General features: G+C 39.3%; 2 protein-coding genes across 5 annotated transcripts in view; one reads left to right on the top strand and one right to left on the bottom strand.

Annotated features, from left to right (window-relative positions):
• Nucleotides 1-2,992, top strand: part of TMPRSS2 (transmembrane serine protease 2) — a 70,162-nt gene extending 67,170 nt beyond the window's left edge. For 2 of the 3 annotated variants that reach the window (XM_042459295.1, XM_042459297.1), the window contains exon 14: nucleotides 239-2,992. In XM_042459295.1, the coding sequence (XP_042315229.1) occupies nucleotides 239-253 (15 nt within the window). In that variant the 3' untranslated portion in view covers nucleotides 254-2,992. The remainder of the gene's footprint in view (nucleotides 1-238) is intronic. The other variant, XM_042459296.1, reaches the window with a different exon arrangement.
• Nucleotides 2,993-4,429: 1,437 nt separating this feature from the next.
• Nucleotides 4,430-25,974, bottom strand: part of LOC121926255 (interferon-induced GTP-binding protein Mx1-like) — a 32,837-nt gene continuing 11,292 nt past the window's right edge. For both annotated transcript variants that reach the window (XM_042459079.1, XM_042459078.1), the window contains exons 5-14: nucleotides 25,551-25,705; nucleotides 18,163-18,301; nucleotides 16,571-16,769; nucleotides 14,583-14,661; nucleotides 14,338-14,460; nucleotides 10,142-10,283; nucleotides 8,361-8,519; nucleotides 8,060-8,136; nucleotides 7,468-7,755; nucleotides 4,430-5,296 (exon numbers count right to left, since the gene is read on the bottom strand). In XM_042459079.1, the coding sequence (XP_042315013.1) occupies nucleotides 5,066-5,296; nucleotides 7,468-7,755; nucleotides 8,060-8,136; nucleotides 8,361-8,519; nucleotides 10,142-10,283; nucleotides 14,338-14,460; nucleotides 14,583-14,661; nucleotides 16,571-16,769; nucleotides 18,163-18,301; nucleotides 25,551-25,705 (1,592 nt within the window). In that variant the 3' untranslated portion in view covers nucleotides 4,430-5,065. The remainder of the gene's footprint in view (nucleotides 5,297-7,467; nucleotides 7,756-8,059; nucleotides 8,137-8,360; nucleotides 8,520-10,141; nucleotides 10,284-14,337; nucleotides 14,461-14,582; nucleotides 14,662-16,570; nucleotides 16,770-18,162; nucleotides 18,302-25,550; nucleotides 25,706-25,974) is intronic.

Genomic DNA, 25,974 nt, shown 5'->3' with positions numbered 1-25,974 from the left:
ATTTCCTTTCCAGGAGTGGGAAGTGAAGAGGGGGGCTGTGATGAATTTGATGGTGGCTGCTGCTGATTCTGGAACAGTAGGAATGACATCAGGACTATGAAACAGAAGAGTCAGGGAGAACCCCATGCAATTTACAGAATTAATGTTGCCCATTCTTGATGTAATGTCCCCTCTAAAAACACGTGAATTCAGTATTTTTTGGGCAGGAGTTGCTGACTTTCATTGTTTTTATTAACAGGCAAACAGACGATGATAATACTTCTCTGCCATTTGTCACCATGCGGAATGATTGCAATGATTTTTTTTGAATTGCTTCAGTCAGTGATGGATTGAATTACTTTTTTGGTGTTTATTTTTAATTCCTGTACTAAGTGCCTTTTTTTAAAAAGAAAAAAATGACTTCTTGGGTCCTCAACACTTCATATAACCTGAATCTGTATGAATATTTTGATGCCATTTGCACTGTATTGACTTCATATCAAGTGGATTATCATCTCTAATGAGGAGCTAACAGTCAGGTGGCTAACATTCCTTTTATCAGATACTTGCTGATTTCCTTTGTAAGGATTCTCAGCCAGTTTTTAAGATATATTTTTAAAAGAGATACATTTGTACATTGCCATTTCTACCTTTGTCTATAGAATGCAAGCGTAACTGTTGCTGTGTTCTTGATGCTAATTTTTAGTATATACGATATGAACATCTGGGCTGCTGGCTAGCCCAGTTCTCCAAGGATGGAGGAAATCACATAATGAACATCTCGATCTAACATAAGGGTGAGAATCCAGTTGGTGACATATGCTGGAGTAATCATTTATTATGCCAGAAGATTTCCTTCAGTCTGTTGGAAGGAAGTATATAGTACCTCCTTGCACAATAAAACCCCAAGTGCAATCCTAGTGTCAAGGTTGCCAGATCACACTCTCATAGACAATCAGTAACTGGAGAGTGGGGAACCAGGCGGCAACTGACCTGGAGAAAAGGATTAATCATTTCACTCTCAGACTTCCAACATACTCATTGGAGGTCTGGGGGGGGATAGTGGCTACCTTTTTCTGAGTGGTGCAGCTGCAGCCAAAGGTACTTGAAAACTCCCCAACCACTGATTGGTTGAGGAAGTGTGCACTGGCACCTTCAAGATGAAGCAGCAGAAACCTGGCAGAGGTATGCTGGCATAGTTTTCCACTCTAGCAGTGGAATGTTACTGCTAGGTGAAAAAAATCACATATATTTGGATGCCTATAATTCCTTATGCTCTTTTTAGGTGTTAACCAATTTTGAATTGAATTGAATCCACTCTTTTCCCCAATATGCATATAACCAATGAATCTGTCAGCTCTAAATACTCAGTAAATGAAAATTATGGAAAACTTGACTGTGGAAAGTACAAATAACCACTTAAACCTTTGACTACCTCATTTTGTAAGATATTTGCAGAACCTGTTTGTATTAAGCATGAAAATATCTGTCTTGTTTTTTAAATTAATATATTTATATAGATTGATGGTTTTAAATATGAAGGTAGAAGAAATAAGTAATGATTATAGATAAATTGGATCAACAATTTTATTCCTCTGATTTCTATGGATAAAATAATTTAAAAGCTGCTAAAGAATGCACTTTCAAAAATATGTTTGTTGCAGAAACATCTGTTTCAGGTTTTGCAAATGCAGTAAGTTATATATTCATATTTCTTGAATGATTATTTCAATCAAACACATGGATTTTGCAGAATTGTTAATTAGTTATGGCATTGCTTTTAAGTAGTCAAAGTTTGTTGTTTCTTAGCTTCAAAAATGAAACACAACATGCCTCTTTTACAAATGACAATAAACTTTTTACAATTTCTTGGATTTCTCTGGCTAATTCATATTTCCTAAGTGCTCATTTTTGGTCAAACCTACCTGGGGCTAAAATCCGGTATCAGGGTGGGAATCATATGGTCCTGAAGATGCTTTTGGTCTGCATGCCAGTGGCGAGGAACAGTGGGACATGGAGTCCAACATTCTCTGAAAGCTGGATAATTCTCATATTCTGTTTTGTTAACTGCTGTCAACCTCCACTTATGGTGACCCCATGAATGAGCAACCTCCAAATCACTCTGTCATAAACAGCCCTCTTCAGCTCTTGCTGAACAGAACTGAGAAGTCTCTCACCCGTGCCATTGCTACAGCAAATGCTGGTGTGGGCAAGAAGCTTCTTGGTCACTACTCAACCTGCTTCTAAGATTGCAGCTCCAAAAGTGACCAGGTTGAAAAGGTCAAGCTTCACCCTGGTGAGGAAGGACTCTCAATCCTTTTTTGCTAGGGTGGAAAAGGACACAGCCACGGTGTGTGTTGGGGGTTTACAGAGACCATGTGCCCTGGACTAGAGACTGCCACTGACAGGGAAAGGGAGAGATTTAAATTACAAGAGCAGCTCCAAGGTGAATGACTCTCCAGGAATTGACTTGATACTCCTCCCTCTCCTTCACCAGAGACATGTCTTCCCTACACAGCTTCAAGTGTCCTCCTCCACCATACACATACCACAAACATTGCTTCTGTTAATTCTTCTTGCAGCTTTAGCCTGCCAGCCAAGTCTCAACAAAACACACAAAGCTTAAACTGTTGGAATATTCCTTTAAATTGTGTAGAAAATATTTGGACTTACAGGATGTATTCATATCCTGTGAAACTATCCTAAAAATGCTGAGTCAGAGCACATGACATGATGCATGTTACTGCAAAAGATTGCATTATGCTGTGGGGCAAAGGATGAGGAGTCACATCCATCACACTATATAAGTGTACTGAGAGACAGATCATATTGTGGACTGGAGTGGTTGGTGATTTTGGATTGTGGAGTTGTGTAGTTTGGAGCTGTATGCTGAGTTACAACAGGCAGCAAAGTTGATGGAAGTCAGTGAGGAGAGCTTAAATACAGTGCACCCTTGGCTTACGCAGGGGATCCGTTCCGGACCCCCCCCCCCCCCCCGTAAGCCAAATTCCACCTATGCTCAAGCCCCATTCAAGTGAATGGGGCTCGTGCATGTGGCAGCACACTCACACCACAGGCACATGCCCCATTCATCCGAATGGGACATGCCACCCCGTGCGCTTCTGCACGGCTTTGCACATAAGCTCAAAGCCGTGTATAGCGCGCCTGCATATAACGCAGGGGCACTGTATTTGTACATATTGCAACACAAGATAAAGAACCTTCAAGAACTTGGAAGACATCAACTGTGTCTATGAGTTTATTTTTTAAGTGTGAAATGTGGTCAGTACACTGTCAATACCTTTATCTGACTGTTGTTTCCATACTCTGCTATGCTGACCTGCATCTGAGTGTGTTGTCCTCAGATTGTGCTGTAAACTGACATCTGAAGTGGGCCGAAGATTTTTGTTTTTGCAAATTCAGAGCCAACATAAGAAGGGTCCCAAATTTGAAAGCTTTTTGCTGCTGCTTGTCCCCTACTGACATGTCCCAAAATGGTGCCACTGAACCATAAAAGTGATGTCCTGCACACAAGCCTTACAAGATTTCTCCAACTGCTGTCACCAGTGAAAGATGCAGCTAAGGGAGTGAGCTCATGCAGTCATGGAAGGAGTAGTCGACCCACAGGCGCTGAACTGCCTATAACCTCCACTAGTTAACCTTTCCAGCCAGCAGTCCAAAGATGTATATACTAAATATTATTGAAGACGACGATTTGGAAAAGAAAGGAGGTAAAGTTATTTTTTTGCTATAATCGCGGCCAGAATGACCTGCGCAAAACTTTGGGAAAAGGAGGTACCGACAATAGAAGATTGGAAACTTAAAATGTATGATATATTTGGTATGGAAAAATTGTCCTGTATGACTAAGAAATAGGTGTTTTATAAAGACTGAGAACTGTGGGTGGAATATGTAAAGTCAGAAGGTATAATAAATAGATGGATAGCCTTAACAGACTAGGTAAAGGTAGTACTGTATTTTCTGGCGTATAAGACTACTTTTTAACCCAGGAAAATCTTCTCAAAAGTTGGGGGTCGTCTTATACGCCGGGTGTCATCTTATAGGGCAGGTGCTGAAACTTCCGAGCCAGACTGGAGAATCTGCAGTCGCCGCATATGGTGGAGGGAGCTCAAAAAACGGCCGTGGCCTCATCCCTGCCATATGCGGCAATCGTATGAAAGCAGCTACTGCTCTGATAGTATTGGAGACAGAGAGCACTGGGCAGGCAGGGAGAGCTGACCAATCCAAGCAGGCTTTGTATACAACAAGGTTTCCTGCTAAGGATCTGCATGTCATAAGTATTTGAATTTAAATTATCATATTGAAATCAAATCTGATTTTTTTAAAAAAATTATTTGGTGTGCATTGGAAGAGGGGTATTCTTATACGGTGAGTACATCCCAAACTCAATATTTTAACTGGAAAAGTTGGGGGGTCATCTTATATGCCCAGCCGTCTTATACGCTGGAAAATACGGGTATATATAAAAATTGCGTAAATGAACTGAGATACTCATAGCAGTATTCATAGTTTAAAGCAAAAGGGAGAATATGTTAAGTAGGTAGATTACAGTTCCTAATTATTTTTTGTCTTTTTTCATCCTCCCTATTAGGTATGAATGAGAGAGATGCTTTAGACGTAAGACAGACATATCTGAGATTTATTCAGTACATGAAAGGTCTTAGTAATAATACTCTTTGGATATTGGTGAAAGATCTTTATAGGAGAAAGTAGGAATTTAGGAAAATAACACGTTCACAGCCGCAGATCAGGAAGTAGAATTTATTTTTTTCTTTTATTTTTTGTTTTTGTTTTTCTGTTGTCATTTCTGTTGTCTCTTTTCTTGTATTTTATACATATGTGTCAAAATATTGATTGTAATTTTTTAATTAATTTTGTACAATAAAATTTAATATGAAAAAAAGAAAGAAAAAGAAAAAAACACAGCCAATATGTGTTACCAACATGAAGAGTTCATGATTCCCAACCCTGTATTGAAACAATTAAAATAACCACTTTATTTTAACTGACATCTATTTAGCCTCATAACAGCCCAGAAACATTGTATGTGGTGGTGAATCCTCTTTTAACCAGGAAACTTTGCCAAGTGATTCCGGGCTTCAGTCAGGCGCTTAATGCGATCAGTAAGAAACTGCCTCTGTTCTGCAGCATCTTTGCGCTCCTGGAGGTAAATGCTCAGCTTGTCTCTATCTTGAAGTAGGTGCAGCATTTCATTTTGCAGATTGTCTCCATATTTCTTGAGGACATAGAACTGGATAATGAGAGGGATTTGACAGGAGAGACGGCTTCCTGCACCCTGCAATAAAAAAAAAAAGGGGGGGGTGGTAGCATCACTATATTAGTAATGTCAATGCATTTTGTAGTTCCCCTTGTGAGCAAACCTGGTTGGAGAATGAACACCTCTACAATCAGAAACAGATGGGTGTAGATTTCAAAGACAGAGTTTGGCAGGCAGAACTCTATCATAGCTGATGGTCATGTTTGATAGGAAATTCTGGAAATTATGGTCCAAAAAGGAATTTTGCTAAATCTGTTTGTAGACAGATCTTGTAGCACCTTTGAGACTAACTGAAATAAAGAAGTCGGCAGCATTAGCTTTCACAGACTTCAGTCTACTGCCTGAGATGCATATAGTGGAGTGGAAACCAGGGACAGACATATATATGCCATTGGCATATGAGAATGTCAATTCAAATTCAAAATCCTTTGTGTATGGAAATTAAGTAGCAAGTCCAGTCTTAACAATGTAATGAATCAGGAAGCTATTATCCCTGTTCAATCCATTGCTGAGGAACTATATATGGATGAATTCCATTTCTGCTATTTCTCTTTCCGATCTACCTTTGTCCTTCCTTTTGTTCAAGGACTGCTATTCTGAGGTCTGAGATGGAATGCCCAGGGAGATTGAAATGCTCTGCCACTGGTTTTTGTGTATTTCCATTCCTAATGTCTGATTTATGTCCATTTATCCTCTGGGGCAGGGACTGGCCTGTTTGCCTGATGTAGAGTGCTAATGGGCATTGATGACTTAAATCATGTTGGAGGGTGAGCACGTGAAGGTCTCCCTAATATTGTTGATGATGCCATTAGGTCTATGATTGCAGATAGAGACTGTTAACTTATGCCGACCTCTTCCCTGTAGTAACATCAAAGCCTACTCCAAAGCTAGGTAAACCTCCAGAACAGTTTGCTAAGGGCTTGGAGGTAAAGCAGGTTCTATGATACTATTAAAAGCTATTGTATAAGGCTGGGAAAACTGTGGCTCTTGTACCCCCCCCCCCCTCCACCAAGATCTTTTACTACATCCTGTCATTCCTTGCTCACTTCTGCACTAACAGAATATTGAATTAAGAACATGGGCTATAACTCCCAGATTCCCTATGGCTCCTTATCACATTGCTGGGAGGTATTGGGAACTGTAGTCTTAAAAGTAATTTTTCCACTCTTCGGTTGGATGTAGGCCACTGAAGTTAAGCATTGTATTTTAGTAGTTGGGGCCATTTAAGTCCTAACTCTCTTAACTTTCCTATCTCTTTATCCATACCCAATTAAATTACTATAGTAGGATGATAAAAAGGAAGGGGAAGAAAAAAGGGAAATGCAGCTGAACCTTTAAGACTAACTGGTTTTTATTTTTGCATGAGCTTTTGTGAGTATAAACCCAGTTACTTACAGAATGGTATTAAGGCTTCAGGCATAAGCATATTTATACCATTGTGGGAGTGGGATAGTATGTAAAAGGATAGAGAAAGTAGTAGGATGAGTATTTAAACTACCCACTGTTTTAAATTTAGTAATTGTACTAACTACTGGCATCAGATTCTAACAATATGTTTTAGTGCACAAACATACATTAAAATTAGTCTAGCATATAGATCCTTTATATCATCCCTTATATCAGTGGGATGTAAGTGACACATGATGGGGTGTGCTCCCTGTGATATATGTTGTATGTTTCTTTAAGTCTTCCATCCTCTCTCTTCATTCACCTGTTCTGTGTTATTGTGTTCCTATAAATCATTATGTGATCTTGGGAGTGGTGGGAGTTGTTTGGAAAGAGACTGACTTTGTGTGTGAGTATTCTGAAGCTCCAGCATTCCAGAAGATACTGTCTTTTGAATAAAATGTATTTATCTGTTTGAGAAACTTGACGGAGCATTCTTCACAACATTACACTCCCGTCACTAGTCCCAGCTTCTGCCAACCAAGCAGTTCAAAAGATTGTAATTGCAAGTAGATAAAATAGGAACCACTTTGATGGGAAAGTTATTGTGAAGTCATGCTGGCCACACAACCCAAAGTAATTTGGCGTATTGTGAAGTCATGCTGGCCACCAGAGTTGTCTTTGGACAATGCTGACTCTTTGTTGTTTCGTTGGTTACAACTAGACATTCATGTCAAGATTCACCTTTACCATTACCTTTATAAGCAACAATCATTGAGAGGGAAGAGGGTTTTCTAACTCACACTGAAGTAGGTCTTCAAATGATAAGATATTTCTTTGATGGACATATCTTCCGGAGAAGCAGTTGTTCCCAAATTGACATCATTGCCCAGGGAACCCAGAGAATTTTTTCCACTCAGAGAGACAATGAGTGCAGAGTTAAAATTATTTTTTCCTCCATCCTTTATAATGCTTAGTTCTCGCCTGTAGATGTCATCCTGGGAAAATACGGTCTGTTCCATTTGAAACTGGATTCTAACTATTGCTTCAGCTTCTGCTGCTTGTTTCTCCTTAATACTTTCAATTCTTTTCTGTGATAGGAAAAAAAGAGTCAAAATGTAACAGAAAGCAATAATATCTAATTGTAAGAGACACTCGACATTAAAAAAAATTCCTGCATCATGACCCTTCACATGTTGAAGCACCATTTAAGCTTTCAGCCCTTTGAAAAATCTACCTGTTTGAACTCTTCTCCCCTATTAAAAAAATCTACAGTGACTGGCAATTCCCATGCCACCAACAGGCTTTGGGCAGAGTGCAGAGGTATAATGGCAAGACCCTTTGCCCTTACTACCAAGAAAAGAATTTGATTTACAATAATTCACACATTCATACCTTTGCTTGAATATAAAGATGGGGAAAATCTTCAAAATGAACCTTTGCAACCTCTGTGAAAGCTTGACGCACTATTTCTGAGAGAAGGAAAAATAAGGATAAGAATCTAATTAAAAGAAGATGGGTTCCCAATCCCCAAATATCTATTGATTAAAAAGGATTCACCTCATTAATTCTATTCATTTCTCTCATGGCCCTTTATTTTTAAGTATCCTTTCCCAATATGTGAAAGGCGAGGGATTTCAGAACGTCAATACAATTTTTCTCCATGACTAAAAAACTTGGTAGGAAATTGGCTTACCTATCACTTTATTTAATATTTCCATAGCAGGAATTTCTAGTCCTGTAACATGCCTCCTTATAATACTTTCAAATGTTCTGTAATTGATAAAACCTGGCAGCTCTCGTCCACGATACTGATGTTCAAATCTCCACTCCTCAGGATGGAGGGATTTTTCAACTGCAGAAAGATAAAATAAATACTCTCAGTTGGGATTTGGGAAGTGTAGTAAATTCAGCAAATTGTTTGGGGAACTAATTGACTGGCATTCTATTAGTGAATTATGATGGCCTAAGTCCCACACCACTGTAATCCCCTTTTTTGTCACTAGGAGTTCACAATTATGTTCTGACCATGCAACAACCAAAGCTCCACCCAAACCCATTTTTTCAATCTGGCAAAACCCCTCCTCAAGGTAGTGTTGGTGGAGAATGGAGGGAGTGGCAGAATTGCATCCAGCTATTTTTCTATGGCTGGATGCACAGCAGTGACATCAGTTCTTGACGTGTATCGAGCATTGGCTTTCTATATTAAACATACTACCTCACTCTGCCTTTTCAATAGGCTGTTCCATTTGGTATGCGGGATCATGGAAAAGACAACAGATGTCTTCCCGGAGATTTGCAAAGTGGCTTGTCCAAATGACTCAATTGTCTTATGGAATGGCTAAATGATCATTTTCTCAGAGTCTGTGCACACATCCCACTGGAATGATGGTATCTTTGGTTACCCTCCTTCATGACATTCCCTTACCAGACTTGTGCAAAGACACTACATGGTTGTAGCCCTCTACCTTTATCCAGCACTATATACTTAACTGCAGATCCAGAGCAGTTTGGGATGGGTGTTTCTCTCTTCTGTTCTCCCATCACCTGACCCATCAACCTCTAGTAAACTTCACAGTCACCTATTTGCGTGAGGCACTGAGACCATGAAGAAGAAGAGGTGGTTCTTCGAGCAACACCAGAGGATACCTGGGAGGTCTCAGAGGGTGCAGGTCATAGTGTATCCAGCTAAAGGAAAATAGCTGATGCCTCTCTGTTGCTCCCCCACTTTCCAATGACATTGAAATGGTTGGGGGGGGTGTAGATTGAGGAGTTTGCACTGGCAGACTATAGTAGCTACATGCCAGAGATATCTCTCCATGCAGTATCTCAGCCTTTTGTTTTAGAATGGACACACAAAAAACACATAACAACATTCATGGAGCAGGTTATGAGATATAAATAAGGAACCATGGCCTGTTACAGACAGCCAAAAAAGCTGCTTCGAGTCACAGTGGAAGTATGGTGTTTCAATGATGCATGCGTCCTAAGAGTCCAGAAGCCACACCAAAGCCACGCTCCAGTCCTTAGGGCTGAAGTGTGGCTTTGGTGCGACTTCTGGACTCTAGGACGCATGCATCATTGAAACACCATACCTCCACTGTGACTCGAAGCAGCTTTATTTTGGCTGTCTGTAACAGACCCATGTGACCACATTTGGCATAATGTATCCAGTTCTGAGTTTGCGGTTGTTATGTGCTTCAAGTTTTTCCAACTTATGGTGACCAAGGTGATTCTATGGTGATCCTAAGGTGTTCAGCGTGTGTGTGTTCTTTTTAATGATGCATTTTAAATCTATTTTTACATTTTCACTGCATTTATTTTTCATCAGAGCACTTTTTCTAGCAGTAAGGCAGGACAAAACATTAATAAATTAGTGCAATAGTCTTTTTGTTTGTTTATTGCATACATTTTTGGATACTGTTACATGTCCATTCCAGATCAAGCACTTCTTTATTTGAACTGCTTTCTACTTACTGTTTTTGCCATTCTCATCAATTATTCGTCCCCACTTCTGAAATTCTTTACGGATTTTTGTGAACAGCCTGGTGTCCTTATCAGATAATTTTTCTTCTCCTTGTACTGTACTGGTGATATCCGCATTAAACAGTTGGATTTTCTGCAGCAATTTAAAAACAGGCAGATAGTTTTAAAAACAAGCAAGGCAGCTGTTTATATCACAATGATCAAGCAAACTGTTGAGTATTCTCCTCCACCAGTCATACTCAAAAATTTCAGTCAACCAAGCGTAACAAAAGACTAAACATCTAATTTTAAAAAAAACAAAACAAATACTGTGCATTTGTTGCAAAAACTGCCAACACAGAGACTGTGTTCAGGCATTCATACGGAATGTATGGATCATGCCATTGGGCTAAATCTACAAGCATTGCCAATTATGTTCCCCATTTCAGATAGTCAGTTGTGTATCTGAAACAAAATTTTAAATGACCTTAAATTATTGTGTTTAGAACCTCATTTCACACATGCACACTTGTGTATCTGCCCCACAGTCATGTAGTTGTTGTGTTATTTGCCTTCAAACTCACTTCTACCTATAACGGTCCTATGAATGACAGACCTCCGAGATTCCCAGTCTCAGCTGCCCCACTCAGGTCTTGCAAATGTCCTTGATTGAATCAATCCACTGTAGTATGGTTTTCCTCTCTTCCTATTGCCTTCCACTTGACCGAGCATTATAATCTTTTCCAGTGAGTCATGTGATCTCATAATATGTCCAGTCAGTCCTGCTCACATATTTTCTTATAATACCTGAATAGTGTTAAAAGTCTGCCCTATACATATGCTGGCATAAGAATTGAGATCTGCTGGAAAGGAAGGAAGTGGAATAGGACCTTCTCTCCTCTGATGCCTTGTTTGGAAATCGGATTGGTGCTGAAATTGGCTTCAATCCTGCACCATTAGAATATTTATTAAAGTCTTTGTAGTCTAATTTATCTTTTCTGAAATGTACATGTAAATGGTTTTAAATTGTCTTTTATGTGGTTTTAACTTGTTAATTGTTTAAGATGTTTCGTTGTCATTTGTATATATTTTGTCCTCTTTTTATTGTTTTAAATTCTGATTTATTTTAAAATGTTTAAATTGAATTTTAATTTGAAGGTTTCCCTGTGATCCCATGACATAGGGAATGGGATATTTCAATTAATATTTAGATAAGCAACACCTAAACACTGAGAAAAAGTGGTTATTTCCAATGGCAGTAAATCCATTCCACATTTTAGTCCAAATTTTAAAGGGAGGTATCCAAGAAACTGACCTCTAGCTAAAAATATGTTCAGTAGCTATATTAGTTTAATCCTATATTGGAACTAAAACCGAAAGTGGATTGACTGTCTAATTGTCATGGGAATAACAGCCACCACTGATAATTTCAAAACAGATTGGCTGCTGGTAAAAAAACCTGAATATTTCTAAGGTTGTACCTACCCAGTTAATCATTACCGTTGAGTCCCTATATACAGTCATATCCACAGTTTCAATCATCCATGGCTTGAAAATATTTTTATTTGTATTTCCCAAAAAGTAAACCTTGAGTTTGCCATTATATATAAGGAACACCATCTTAGTATGCCATTGTATATAACACGACTTGAGTACCTATGGATTTTGGTATCCACAGAGGGTCCTGAAACCAAACCCCATTAAATACTGAGGGCCCACTGTATGTCTGGCTTCCTTTTTATTTTATCCAAATGGATCCTAAAAATAATGGCTGGCATCCTGTTAGTCTTTTATGATGTCATAAATCAGATGACGACTACTATGACTTCTTCTTCTTCTTCTTCTTCTTCTTCTTAGCTTTTAAGTAATTTCCAACTTATGGTGCCCCTAAGGCAAGTTTTCTTGGTAAGATTTGTTCAGAGCGGGGATTGCCTTTTAGACTTAGGACACTGTGAATGAGAATACGAAGCAAATACAACAGTGACATTATTGCCACAACTGCAAATGACCCTGAAACCCATATTAAAAGCCAGCCAGTCATCCAGAATGATGGAGGTCTGTGCTGCTGCCAAACTGGGTGCTTCACACAATCAGAACTCTTCTACCAGTGAGTGATGCTAAGAGGAACAGAAACAGGGGCTCTTACAAGGACCTGTTACAACTCTTTATTGCAGCATCACTCACTGGTGGGCAGGGTTTGGCTATACCATCCTGGAGAATGCTGCTTGGTGGCAGCAGCACAGACCTCCATCACTCAGGTCAGCCAACTGGCTTTTAAGGTAGGTTAAAGCATATCTCCAACATTGTGGCTACATGTTTGATGCAGGATCTCAGCCATTATTCTTCTTTCTTTCTTCCTTCCTTCCTTCCTTTGGAGTACATTTGCTAAACTGCTCAGTGATGGCCTGTCACATTTTATGTTGTTTTTTAAGCTGTTAAGAGATTATTTTGAAATTTTGGCTTTCATAAATGAATGCTTTATAGTATAATTATTTATAATTATTTGGTTGTAAGCCACTTTGACAGGAAATTTTAGTTCTGAAAAGCAATGTTAAAGAATCCTTCAACAAATAAATTAAATAAGTACTCAGAAGTGCCACTGAATTAGATAAATCCCACGCAGATAAATCCAAAAACAAAGCAATGTCTATACTGGAACAATACAGAAATTCTGTTGCTCTAATTCCAGTTGGCATGCAGTCTTTTTCCATTTAGTTTACATTATTCTATCCAGAATTTGCAGGAGGAAAAAGTGAAAAGTAACTAACTCAAATTTGCACAGAGTGTGGTGAGTCAAAGTTCAAATTCTGCAACACATCAGAGTCTGTTTCTCACCACACAATTTTAGCACTTTGATACCACTTTTACTGCCATACCAAAACTTGGGATATGCAGCATACGTAGCTCCTTGTGAGAGAGTTCTGAATATATCATAAAACTATAAATCCCAGGATTACACAGGAAGAAGCCATGGTGTTAAAGTGGTATAAAAGAGCTATAACTAGGAAGTGCTTGTGGGCTAACCATAGGTAACTGATTGACCACACTGTGAACAAAATGCTGGAAAACCAGAAAAAACAAGAAAAAATTGAAAAAAGGAAGAAAAATATGGAATATTTTATTTTAGCATGATTCAAGAAAAACACGAACAAAAATGTTTTCCTCCCCTAATTTTTCCATAGGCCTTCACATCTCTCGGCTGGACTAGATAAGCCTTGATTGGATACATCTTCTATCTTTTTATGCTATTATCTTTGATTTGTTATTGAAGGTGCTTGTAATACACATTTCCAGATTGATTACTTATTTATTTTATGTCCTACATTAAGAGAGCAATTAAGATGTCTAGAGAGGAATGGCTCTGCATACCTCAAAGTCTCAAACACTCCCATGTCAACAGATATTGGTTAAGTAAAAGATGTAACTTATTAAAGCTTTGATAGTTTATAGTTAGAATTTAGAAGTAATGTGTCACATATACAGTGGTCCCTCCACATTTGCTGGGGTTGGGGTGAAGGACCCCTGTGAATCTGGAAAAACTGCAAATAAAAATAAGACTATTCTTTTTCCTAAGAGAACACCTCTCTATTAATCTCCAGGTCCTCCAGGGCACTTATATGGTCAACATCTGCCAGAGGTTGACCTTAGGGCCATGCTGGAAGACCTACACAAATGCCCAGATAAATGTTTTCTCTAGGAACATCTAGGTTCTTCAGCACAAGTTTATGGTCAACTTCCAGCTGAATTGCACTGGAGGACTTAAGAGATTACTAGAGAGAAGATGTTAATCAAAACAGCAAATAATCAAATCTGCAAAAGCCATAAATGTGGAGGGCCAATTGAAACTCCATTACATGCAATGTTTTAATTTTGAGTTATTTAGCCTTAACATCCTGCAAATGTATGCAAAAACTGTTAATATTGTTTTATTTTTGCGGTATTTAGTAACTTCTGTTAACTACTTCTAAACTTTTGTTGTTTGAGGAGTCATTTGGAGAGATTGGTCATTTTTTCAAGTATTTTTAAATACAACTAAAATGCAACTAAAGAGTAACACATTAACAATATTAATAACATGTTGTTCATAAAGGAATGAGTAATGATGAATATTGCGTTGGAAAAAACATGGTAAAAATGAAGAACACATTATTTTTTTAAAAGCAACATTTTAAACTCTGAGATTAGCATATGCACCTAAATCTACTTACATCTGTTAAAAAATATAACTTCTCGCCTTCTGATTCTGGCATGCCTTTGCCGTATCTGCGCATCTCATCACTTGCTTTTTGAAGCTGGTAACTTATTTGTTCTTCTAAAGTTGGCAAAGATCTCTTTTTTAAAAAAAAAAAAAAGGAAAAAAGATTTATGCAAACTGTCCCGAAGGAGGGGGAAAATACCATTCGTTAAACATTTAAGACATCTGATGCTGATGACAGGTTCTTTGGTGACTTACACTAATATGTTGCACAAGTTCACTTGTAAGTTTTTCAGCCAGTAAGGGAATTGTGGCTCTTTTTTCCTTTAGAAGCATGCTGCAAGGAAACAAGTGGCAAGTTAACTGAAAAAATAAAACTAATAATTGCATTAAGTCTTGAGACCAGAGTCTCATTCAGTACAGTTGGTCCTGAATGTGGTCTGTACAACAGACAGTTGTCCCATTTAAGTTCTAAAAATGGAAGACCTAAGTGTTTGTTCCCTTACACAGAAGCATATGCGTCCTTTAAAACAAATGGGGCAAGACATGCAACAGAGATCTTTAATTGCACTGGTTTTTCATTTTGATTTGTAGTAGAACTGAAAATGAATGATTTTGGAATTACATTCCCTCATCCCTAAATTTAAAGTCAGACTTGATCAAGTGTATTAAGCGTTGGCTTCGGCTGCATAATTCTCGAGGCAAATACAATGATTTTTAGAAGCATTATGTAAAATTTCCATTTATTTTCTATAGAGAAAAGGAAAGGAAAGCAACTTCATGCATTAAAGTCTGAAATACTGCAGTTTAACCTCACAAGATAGGATCTTTCTCTTGCTGGGAACGGAAGGATCCTCATAGGCTGTAACAAAAGTATTCAGTGTTATTTTTCAAATGTAATTACATAGTCAGTTCTTTTAAAGGCATTGGCCATGATTCTTGGTCAGCTACTTAGCTGCATAACTACCTTGGTTATATAGTTAAAGAGTATCTCCAAGGGCAAGCCTCCCAATCAGGATTTACAGGGCAGCATCTGCTGCAAACAACAGGGATCTGTTCTCCTGTCAATCGGGACACAGCTGCCTAATGTTTCCATTCCCGTCCCACAAGGGATCTTCAGTGTCAGCCAAAAGCAGGATCCCTATCATAATTCTTCCTCGCACCAGAGAATGCTTGTGAGATGGGCTGTAAACATCAGTCTGTTTCATTCCAAGCAACAGGATAACAGACCTCTATCTCTTGCAGTACCTGCTCCCTGCTGAGTCCAGATAGGGGGGCTCCCAAAATCCTTCCCTAATCTGTTGAATACAAGGGGATTGTCAATCTGAACAAATCATGAATGTGTCTACACATTCATAACTGCAGTCAAAAATTCCAGCCAATCTTATTAACACTACTCATTATTTGTTATTAAAAGACGAATCCATTATGTAGATCCTTACTAGGGAGCTAATTTAAAAAGACTTAAAAATACAAGAATTGCTTTCAAAAATCCTCATAATCTTTCTAAAGATATGGTTCTTCTTCTTCTTCTTCTGCTACTACAACATTTTTTTTTATTACATCCAAAAAAATAAGAATGTTATCAGCTGATTTGTTGCTTTTTAAAGGATTTGGGTAATATTGTAACCCTAAAAGTATGATAACAATGGTATTACTTTTAATGTATTATTTCTAAGCTCTGGATCTTCCATTTGGTCAAGGAATAAAAGACAAGGAATAATAGTCTTTGTGTTGCTTGACTATGCAGAAATGGAAGGCTAAAAGAGATTATTAAGAGATGCAATGAGAGATATCATTTTCCTATTAAAATCATCCATGTTGTCAGTGTATAGCTTCAAAGAAAAAAAAACAACAGTTGTCATCATGGGCATAAATATAGTTCTATTGCCTGAATTGTTGGAGGAAATCCTTTTCAGTCTCTAAGGCAAAATATCTTAACTGGCACTTCCATAAGTATCTTCTCACATTGGAATTGGCATGTGTCAAAGGATTATGACTAAGTATTTCAACTTCCAGCATTTAAGTAATAAGTGAATGAGTCATTTAAAAAAACAGTTCAGAACATGCTGAAGGGTGTGCATATTTACATCCTGAAATAAATCCTGTATGCTTTATCATGTTTCAGTCATTTTCAGTTAAACTGGTAAGAAAAAACAGCCACCAACAACAGAAACTATTACTATACAATATATCAGCAAAATAAGAGGAAAACAAATAACTTTCTATATTTTATATACACCTACCTAAAATGCTGATGATTCTCAAAAAATGATCTCTCTTTCTCGATTGCAGAGGCTAGCGTCAGATTGGACTGAATGTCTTGCTGCCCTCGGCATTTCACAATCATATACCCCTTTTTCAGGGGGATGACCAAGTTTCTCACTATGTTCACTACAGCCCCCTCAGTTCCTTTATCCATCAGGTCAGGCTTCGTCAGGATCCCTACCATGAAATATTAAAGTACAAGATTAGAAAAGTTCTCAACAATTTCCTATGCCCTGGAAGCATAAGCCACGTACAGAGCTTTACAAGTGTCAGGGCTGAATTTCAAGCGGGCTGGACAGCAAAGAAATCTGTGACTGCCACTATCATCAAAATTAGCTATTAGTAATTATGTGTGTTGTGTGCCTTCAAGTCGTTCTGTGATCTATGGCGACCCTAAGGTGAACCTATCATGGGGTTTTCTTGGCAGGATTTGTTCAGAGTTGCCATTGCCATTCTCTGAGGCTGAAAAAATGTGACTTGCCCTAGGTCACCCAGTGGGTCTCCATGGCTGAGCTGGGATTTGAACCCTGGCCTCCCAATGTCCTAGTCCAATGCTCAAACCATTATGCCATGCTGGCTCTATTAGTAATTACATCCAAAATAAAACACATGCTTCTAGTTGCAATAACTTTTTGGTTCATTTTGCAAGTTTCATGGGCGTCTGGTCCAGATTTTGATTAAAAGAGCCTGAAATCTGCTTCTCTCTTTCTTTGCAAACAGTAGCCTTATTTACTGTCTGACATTTAATGGAGTTAGGGAATCTCCCTTCCTTTTCTTCACTCCTTCCTTCTTGTCAGGAAACACAGCTGATAAAGTTTCATTTTGATCTACATCCTGCCCTATCTCAGAAGAGCTCAGAGATGTTAATAGTAAAATTAAAGAAATGAGCTTGTGCTTTTTTGACAGGGTTCACAAAAGAGTAACTTTAAAATCCCATTATGTTCAAGTAGTATTAAGCATAAAAAAGAAGTACACTTGTATAGCACAAAGATATTTTTTTTTATTTTCCTTCCATTACATATTTTAATCTATTTTGCTTCTATTATATATATTTTTATTTATGTTACATTAATTGCTGAACATATATTATTTTTATTTGATTTCTGTCAAATAACAATGCAGTTTGACACCACTTTAACTGCCATGGCTCCGTGCTATGGAGTTATGGGATTTGTAGTTTGTTTTGGAACAAGGGCTCTCTGACAGAGAAGGCTAAATATCTCACAGATATCCTATAGACTGAGTCATGGCAGGTAAAGTGGTACGAAACTGCATTATTTCTGCAGTGCAGATTAGACCTTCTAATACACACACACACACACAGTAATGCCCTCAAGAAAAGTAAAAAAAAAATCCAGATATGCAAGCAAATAAAATATTATAAAGCTTTGGGGTCTTAATATAGGTTGGAGGAACAATAAAGAATTCCTGATGACGTCAAACAGTAGCATAATAGCCATGAGCCTTAAAAAATAAAACTTTGGTTATGACCTGCTGTAATCTAAAATTCATGTGTGCATTTCTGTGTTTCAGATTTCCAAATTCGGGGTAAATCCTCCTAGCTCCTTACCAAGCGTTCTTTCCCCTTCTGGATCCACCTCCTGAGCCATCTTCAGTGCCTCAGTTGTGGCAATATCCACATTACTTGGAACCACCACTAAATTTATTGTCTCTTGCCTATCAATAAATGTTTTTATCAGCTTTTTGATCTGTAATAAAACAAAAGAAAAAAGTCTGTTTGATGAGTTTTTGACAAGTTAAGCAGCATCCATTAACTGATGGGGCTGGGGGGGTTGAACCCTAGTTAAATTTAGTGAACAAACCTGGAAAAGGAGGAGGATGCCTAGTCACCTTGTCTCTAATCCAAAATGCACTGCAGAAATAAAACAATGCTGGACTGAAATGCCCAGAGTACCTCACCAAAGCTGCATCCACACTGAGGAAATAACCCAGTTCGAGAGTGACTTAACTGTCCTGGGTTAGTGCTGGGGAATTGTAGTTTATTGTGGCCTCAGAGCCATCACTGACAGCGAAGTCTCAATGTCTCCCAAACACTAGCATTCCCAGGATTATTATTCCTGCAGTGTGTGAGAGAGATATAAAAGCTAGGGAGTGGATTCATTTGGAGGATCTCTGTGTCCAAAACACACTGCTTGGACTGCCAGGGCTCAGTGCTATGGAATCCTGGGAATTGTAGTTTATTGTGGCACCAGAGCTCTTTGACAGAGAAGGCCAAATGCCTCACAGACACCAGAATTCCAGAGCATTGAGCTTTGGCAGTTAAAGGGGTCTCAAAGTGCAGGGGAGGGGGGGAAGAAAAGCCAAGAAGTGTGAATGAACAGCTCACCTTGGCTGTGGGGCTGCTCTGAGAGGAGGAGGAAGAGGAGGAGGGAGGGAGCCAAGGGAAGTGGCCAGGACCATCCAGAGGAGGAGCCCCTGCTTTTCCTCATCATCGCAGCCTCCTCACTGCTGGCAAGAGGCTCTGTCCCCAGGCAACGCCTCCTCTGTGGACCATTCAGCTTCCTTTTGTCAAAAGAGCTCTGCTGCCACAAGAAACTACAATTCCCAGAATCCCATAGCACTGAGCCATGGATGTTTAAGGGGGGGGGGTAAACGATTTCTGCAGCCTTTTGCAACCCCAAAGCCTTCTATTATTTACCAGCAACTTGCAAGGCAAAATCTCTTCCTTCACCAAGCCATTGAAAACCAACCCAAATGGAGGGCTGATTGCTTCTTTCCCATTGGTCAGCTTTGGGAGAAATTTGCATATTACAAGTAAAGGTGTTTAGGGCCTCAAAAACGATCCTGTGATAAAGAATTACAACAATACTGAGTGGTAGACATTGAAAAGATGAGGCATTTAGACTCCCAGTGAAACATGAACGATTTATGGCCTTTTTTTTTTCCCTCACTGTAACCTGGAAAGTAAGGCCTCTTGCAAGACATATATACCAATGTGGGTGGGCAAAAGCTCTGAGTAGCAGATGTCCTGAAGACCTGCTCTCTAGGCTATGCCAGTGCGCCAGGCGGGGAGAGTGGCGCACAGCTGCGCAGAACAGTGGGGAGGAGGCAGGGGAAGGCCGAACTTGGGGGGCTAGGGGCCAAACCAGACCGGGACCGGGAGGGGCCCCCCAAAAGCGGGTTTGTCACGGGGGGCCGCCAGGTTATGGCATCCCTAGGTGTATAGGGATGAATGGAATTGGTATGTATTATTTTATTTTTGTATTTGTGATTTTAAATCAATAAAAATGATAGTAATATCAGAAAAAGAAAAGAAAAAAGAAACAATAACAAAGAAGAACAAATATTTAGATAAAATGTGGGTTTTGACAAAGGCTAGCCTGCCCAATAGTGAGAACTGTAGTTCAGACTGTCTTTTTAATTTCTGTTTCAAACAGATTAATATTTATTTGTACAGTGAACTCACCATACCTCTGGGTTAGCCATTCACAGATTGGAGCTCCCACAGATTTCCCTGCCCCATATTACTCAATGGCAGCATGTGCAGACAGCCATACTGACGCAGGCACACGTACATCACCACCCATTGACTAATATGGGTTTGAGGTCCCACATGTTTTCCCCATTTGTGGGGTGGGTGAGTGAGTAGATGAAATCAAATCCTATAGATGGGAAAGGGTGTACTGTAATCCCCATGCACCAAACCTGATCCCTTTTAGTTACAAAAATGCCTAAATATCTAAATCCCGAAAAACTAATTAATAAATTAGATATTCTTTTCGTTTTTAATTGATCTTCTTTTGTCACATTTAGACAAAAAAAAGTAACTACACAATAATGCAAAGCGAACCTGCTAACAAACACTATCTATATATATCCATACTATATATGCTCTAAAAGGATATCTATATATTTATTTATTCTATCTCGATATCTATTTCTATAGCTATATATTTAATGTTATACAAACCTTTCTAAATCTTACTACTGGAACTCACTGTGAGAGAAAGGTGGGATATAAATCCTGGAAATAAATAAAATAACAATAAATATCTTCCCTGCACATTTTTTTTAAACTGGAGTAATGAAGGCAGGGCAAAGGAACTCTAGGATGGAGCTGAGTAAATCATGGCAGTGAAACTATATGTCTACCAAGAAGGTAAAGGGGCATGGAAACTCATAAGAGAGCAAATCATATAACTGTTCACCCTTCTAGCATGCAAGAAGAACTCACGTCTTGCTAGAAAACTGTACAAGTGTACTTCCATTGTTATACAATGGAAAGGAGAAGCCAGACATAGTCAAACATGCATTCTAGACTTTAGGAGAGCGGATTTCAGTAAACTTAGAGAAATATTGAGGGTGATCCCGTGGTCAGAAATACTAAAAGGGAAGGGAGTTCAGGACAGATGGGAGTTTCTCAAAAGGGAGATACTGAAGGCACAATTTCAAACAGTTCCAGTGAGAAAGAAAAATGGAAGGTGTCTCAAGAAACCAGGATGGATGACTAAGGAACTTTCAACCGAGCTAAGTTTTAAACGGAACATGTATAAGAAATGGAAAAAGGGAGAAATCACAAAAAAGGAATTCAAAGAGATAGCAGGCATGTGTAGGGGTAAAGTCAGAAAAGCTAAAGCTCAGAATGAACTCAGGCTTGCTAGAGAGGTTAAGAACAATAAAAAGGGCTTTTTTGGATATGTCCGCAGCAAGAGGAAGAAGAAGGAAACGGTAGGGCCACTGCGTGGAGAAAATGGCAAAATGCTAACAGGAGACAGAGAAAAGGCAGAATTACTCAACACCTTCTTTGCCTCAGTCTTCTCAGAAAAGGCAAAGGGAGCTCAACCTGAGGATAATGGAGCAGAGGACAGATCAGGGGAATTTCAGCACAGAATAAGTAAAAAGATAGTAGAAGAATACCTTGTTAATCTAAATGAATTGAAGTCTCCAGGACTAGATGAACTACATCCAAGAGTACTAAAAGAACTGGCAAATGTAATATTGGAGCCATTGTCAATCATATTTGAAAACTCCTGGAAAACAGGAGAAGTCCCAGCAGACTGGAGGAGGGCAAACATTGTCCCCATCTTCAAAGAGGGGAAAAAAGAGGATCCCAACAATTATCGTCCGGTTAGTCTGACATCAATACCAGGAAAGATTCTGGAGCAGATCATTAAACAGAGAGTCTTTGAACATCTAGAAGCCAATGCCATAATCACAAGTCAACACGGGTTTCAGAGAAACAAGTCATGCAAGACAAATCTAATCTCTTTCTTTGATAAAATTACCAGCTTGGTAGAATGCTGTGGATATAGTATATCTTGATTTCAGTAAGGCCTTTGACAAGGTTTCCCATTATATTCTTGCAAACAAGCTTGTAAAATGTGGGCTAGACAAAGTAACTGTTAAATGGATCAGTAATTGGTTGACCGGCCGAACCCAAAGGGTGCTCAACAATGGCTCTTTTTCAGCCTGGAGAGAAGTGACCAGTGGGGTCCCACAGGGCTCTGTCCTGGGCCCAGTGTTATTCAACATCTTTATCAATGACCTGGATGACAGAATTGGGAGCATACTTATCAAATTTGCAGATGACACCAAATTAGGAGGAATAGCTAATACTCCAGAGGACAGGATCAACATTCAAAATGATCTGAATAGACTAGAAAGCTGGGCCAAAGCTAACAAAATGAAATTCAACACAGAGAAATGTAAGGTACTGCACTTAGGGCAGAAAAATGAAATGCACAGATATAGGATGGAAGACACATGGCTGAATGAAAGTACATGTGAAAGGGATCTAGGAGTCCAAGTAGACAATAAGTTGAACATGAGTCAACAGTGCGATGCAGCAGCTAAAAAGGCCAATGCAATTTTAGGCTGCATCAATAAAAGTATAGTGTCTAGATCAAGAGAAGTAATTGTGCCATTGTATTCTGCTCTGGTCAGGCCTAGGCTTGCCATATCCCGCCTGGGGGCGGGACTTTCTCGGTTTGGGGCGGGTCCACACGGTCCCGCCCCGGTTTGGCCCCGCCCCCGGGACACCCCCCTCCCAGCGAGGGCCTGGAGGCTGGGGCTTGGGAGAAGCTGTCCCCAGGCCCCAGGGAGGCCTTGGAAGCGGCTCCGCAATCGCGGAGCACTCCTCCAAGGCCTCTGGGGCTTGGGAGAAGCTCTCCCCAGGCCCCTTTGGAGGCCTTGGAAGCGGCTCCGCGATCGCGGAGCACTCCTCCAAGGGCTCTGGGGCTTGGGAGAAGCTCTCACCAGGCCCCTTTGGAGGCCTTGGAAGCGGCTCCACGATCGCGGAGCACTCCTCCAAGGGCTCTGGGGCTTGGGAGAAGCTCTCCCCAGGCCCCTTTGGAGGCCCTGGAAGCGGCTCCGCGGTTGGAGCTCTGGCTGTGGGGTCCTCCAAGGCCTCTGCGAGGCCAAGGAGGAGGCCGCTTGCCACTGCGGCGATGGCCGTGATGACAGGTGGCCCCCACGCTCCTTCTCGGCCTGGGAGCAGCCCGAGGCTTCCTCCCAAGCCGGGAAGGAGAAGGAGGACAAGGTTCAAAAATGTGGGACCTTATTTTTTTTTAATTTCATGGCTAGGAAATTTTAAAAAAAAAGGTCCTACATTTTTGAACCTTGTCCTACATTTGTCCCGGTTTGGAGGTCCTCAGCTATGGCAACCCTAGTCAGGCCCCACCTGGAATATAGTGACCAGTTCTGGGCACCACAATTCAAAAAGGACATTGAGAAACTGGAGCGTGTCCAAAGGAGGGCGACTAAAATGGTGAAAGATCTGGAAACCTTGCCCTATGAGGAACGACTCAGGGAGTTGGGGATGTTTAGCCTGGAGAAGAGAAGGTTAAGAGGTGATATGATAGCCCTGTTTCAATGTTTGAAAGGATGTCATATTGAGGAGGGAGCAAGCTTGTTTTCTGCTGCTCCAGAGAACAGGACCCGGAACAATGGATGCAAGCTACAGGAAAAGAGATTACCAAGACTCCTCTTCCTATTACAAATGATCCCTATTATAAATTCAAGTAAACCGTTTAAAAATTGGGAAAAAGACATGTCAAACTTCATTTGGCAAAATAAAAGACCAAGAATAAGACTAAAATTATTACAAGATGCGAGAGAAAGAGGTGGTCTGACATTACCAAATTTACAATTGTATGCAGATGCTTGTAGTCTTGTATGGATTAGGGACTGGATAAATTTAAAAGATAGAAGATTATTGGAATTAGAAGGTGAAGGATTAAGTTATGGGTTTCATGCTTATTTGGCATATAACAAAGAAAAAGTAAACCAAGTAATAAATAATCATTGCATAAGAAGAAATCTTATGAGAGTATGGAACAAATACAAAAGAAATATAATAGACAATTTTCCTATGTGGCTGTCTCTGCATGAAGCCATATATAGGAAGGAAATGATAAGAAGAGAGGAATGGTTTAAGTATAAAGATCTGACAAAGGTGGAGCAGGGTAGAATAAACATAAAATCGCAGGAGGAACTAGAACAAATAGGTTTTGACCCAGGATGGTTTGCATATAGGCGTATATATGAGAGAACGAAGACAGACATAAAAGAATTTGGCTGTGAAGAAAATAGAACGGAATTAGAAAAGTTGTTAACTGAGGATCAAGAGAAAATAATTGGGAAATTATATTAAAAACTGTTAGAATTAGAAATGGAGAGTGAGAAGGTGAAGGACACCATGGTTAAATGGGCTAAATATGTTGGACATAATATACAATATGATCAGTGGGAATATATCTGGACAAGGGGACTGAAATACACCGCTTCACAAAAAATAAGAGAAAATTGGTATAAAATGTTTTACCGATGGTATTTGACTCCGGAAAGATTGGCTATAATATATAAAAATAAAAACAATAAATGTTGGAAATGTGGGGAGACTGTAGGAACGTTTATACACTGTTGGTGGAATTGCAAAATCATAAAGAAATTTTGGAAACAAATCAGGAACGTAATAGGAGAAATTTTACATATTAATGTGGAATTAAGACCAGAGAGCTTCTTACTGAGCATGTTTGAGAAAGATGTAGAATCAAGATATGGTAAAATATTATTTTATATGACAGCAATGGCCAGAATTTTGATAGCGCAAGTTTGGAAAACGAAGGAGGCACCGAAGATAGAACATTGGTTAGTGAAGCTGATGGAAATGATAGAGTTGGATAAAATGACACAACTGTTAAGGGACGATAAGATGGGGAACGTAACAAAGAAAGTTAATGAAGATTGGAAAATGGTAATGGACTATATGAGAACGCAATGGGGAGAGGAATTAATTGAGAAATAAGTATGTACGAGATGTCAAGCTTTCTTTCCTTTTGTTGTGACCTGATTTGTTATAAGGGAATACAAGGTGAGATAGTCATACGCTGGATAAGCGTTGCCTTCGCAATGAAGAAGTTAATATTAATACAATGTATTATGAGTAATTATATATGGTACATGGAGGGAAACAGAGATGTATAAAGAATATGATAAATATAGAGGAAGGAAGTCATAGAGGTGAATGTAGAGGAGAAGAATGGGGAGTATGTTATATAGTAATAGAGATTGTTGTTGGTGTTGTTGATGTCGGGAATAAGTATTGGGGTTTGATATGGTAGATGTTGTGTGATGTTTGTAGTGGTTTTTGTTGGACGATTGATGTATTTTAAAATGGAACTTAATAAAATTAAAAAAAAAAAGAGATTCCACCTCAACATTAGGAGGAACTTCCTGACAGTAAAGGCTGTTCGACAGTGGAACACACTCCCTTGGAGTGTAGTGGAGTCTCCTTCCTTGGAGGTCTTTAAGCAGAGGCTAGATGGCCATCTGTTGGGGATGCTTTGATTTGGATTTCCTGGACTGGTTGGACTGGATGGCCCGTGCGGTCTCTTCCAACTCTATGATTCTACTTCTTTTACTTACAAGATTAACACTGCTGAATTTCATGGTTTCCCCAATCAAGTCCCAAATTTATTTATCCAGGTTCTTTTTTACCTGTTCTCCAATATCTGTTGGCTGATTACCAATGGCCACTCTTGCAATCCCTGGTAGATCGATCAGTGTCAAGTCTGGAACCTCTGGAGAATTAATTTCTAGGCTAATTAATTTATGGCTAATGCCCACTCCTTCGCCAGCCATTATGTTCTGAGCTGGAAAATAGAGACCCAGAAGAAGTACCAAGTTTAGATCCTCAGCAGCAACATTTCATAAACAAATATAAGAGTATTAGTGAGCAGCCTGGGTACTCTTTGATATCATGATATAAAACACTTTGGAAAATCTGTATCTTCTAATAATAATAATAATAATAATAATAATAAATTTTATTTATATACTGCTTTTCCAAAAGATCAAAGCGGCTTACACAAAATTAAAACCAGTTACAAACACACCATAAAAATAGATAAAAACCAGTAAC

Source organism: Sceloporus undulatus, chromosome 3 (genome assembly GCF_019175285.1).
Source record: "Sceloporus undulatus isolate JIND9_A2432 ecotype Alabama chromosome 3, SceUnd_v1.1, whole genome shotgun sequence".
Classification (NCBI taxonomy): Eukaryota; Metazoa; Chordata; class Lepidosauria; order Squamata; family Phrynosomatidae; genus Sceloporus; species Sceloporus undulatus.
This window is presented reverse-complemented; position numbering and strand designations above follow the sequence as displayed.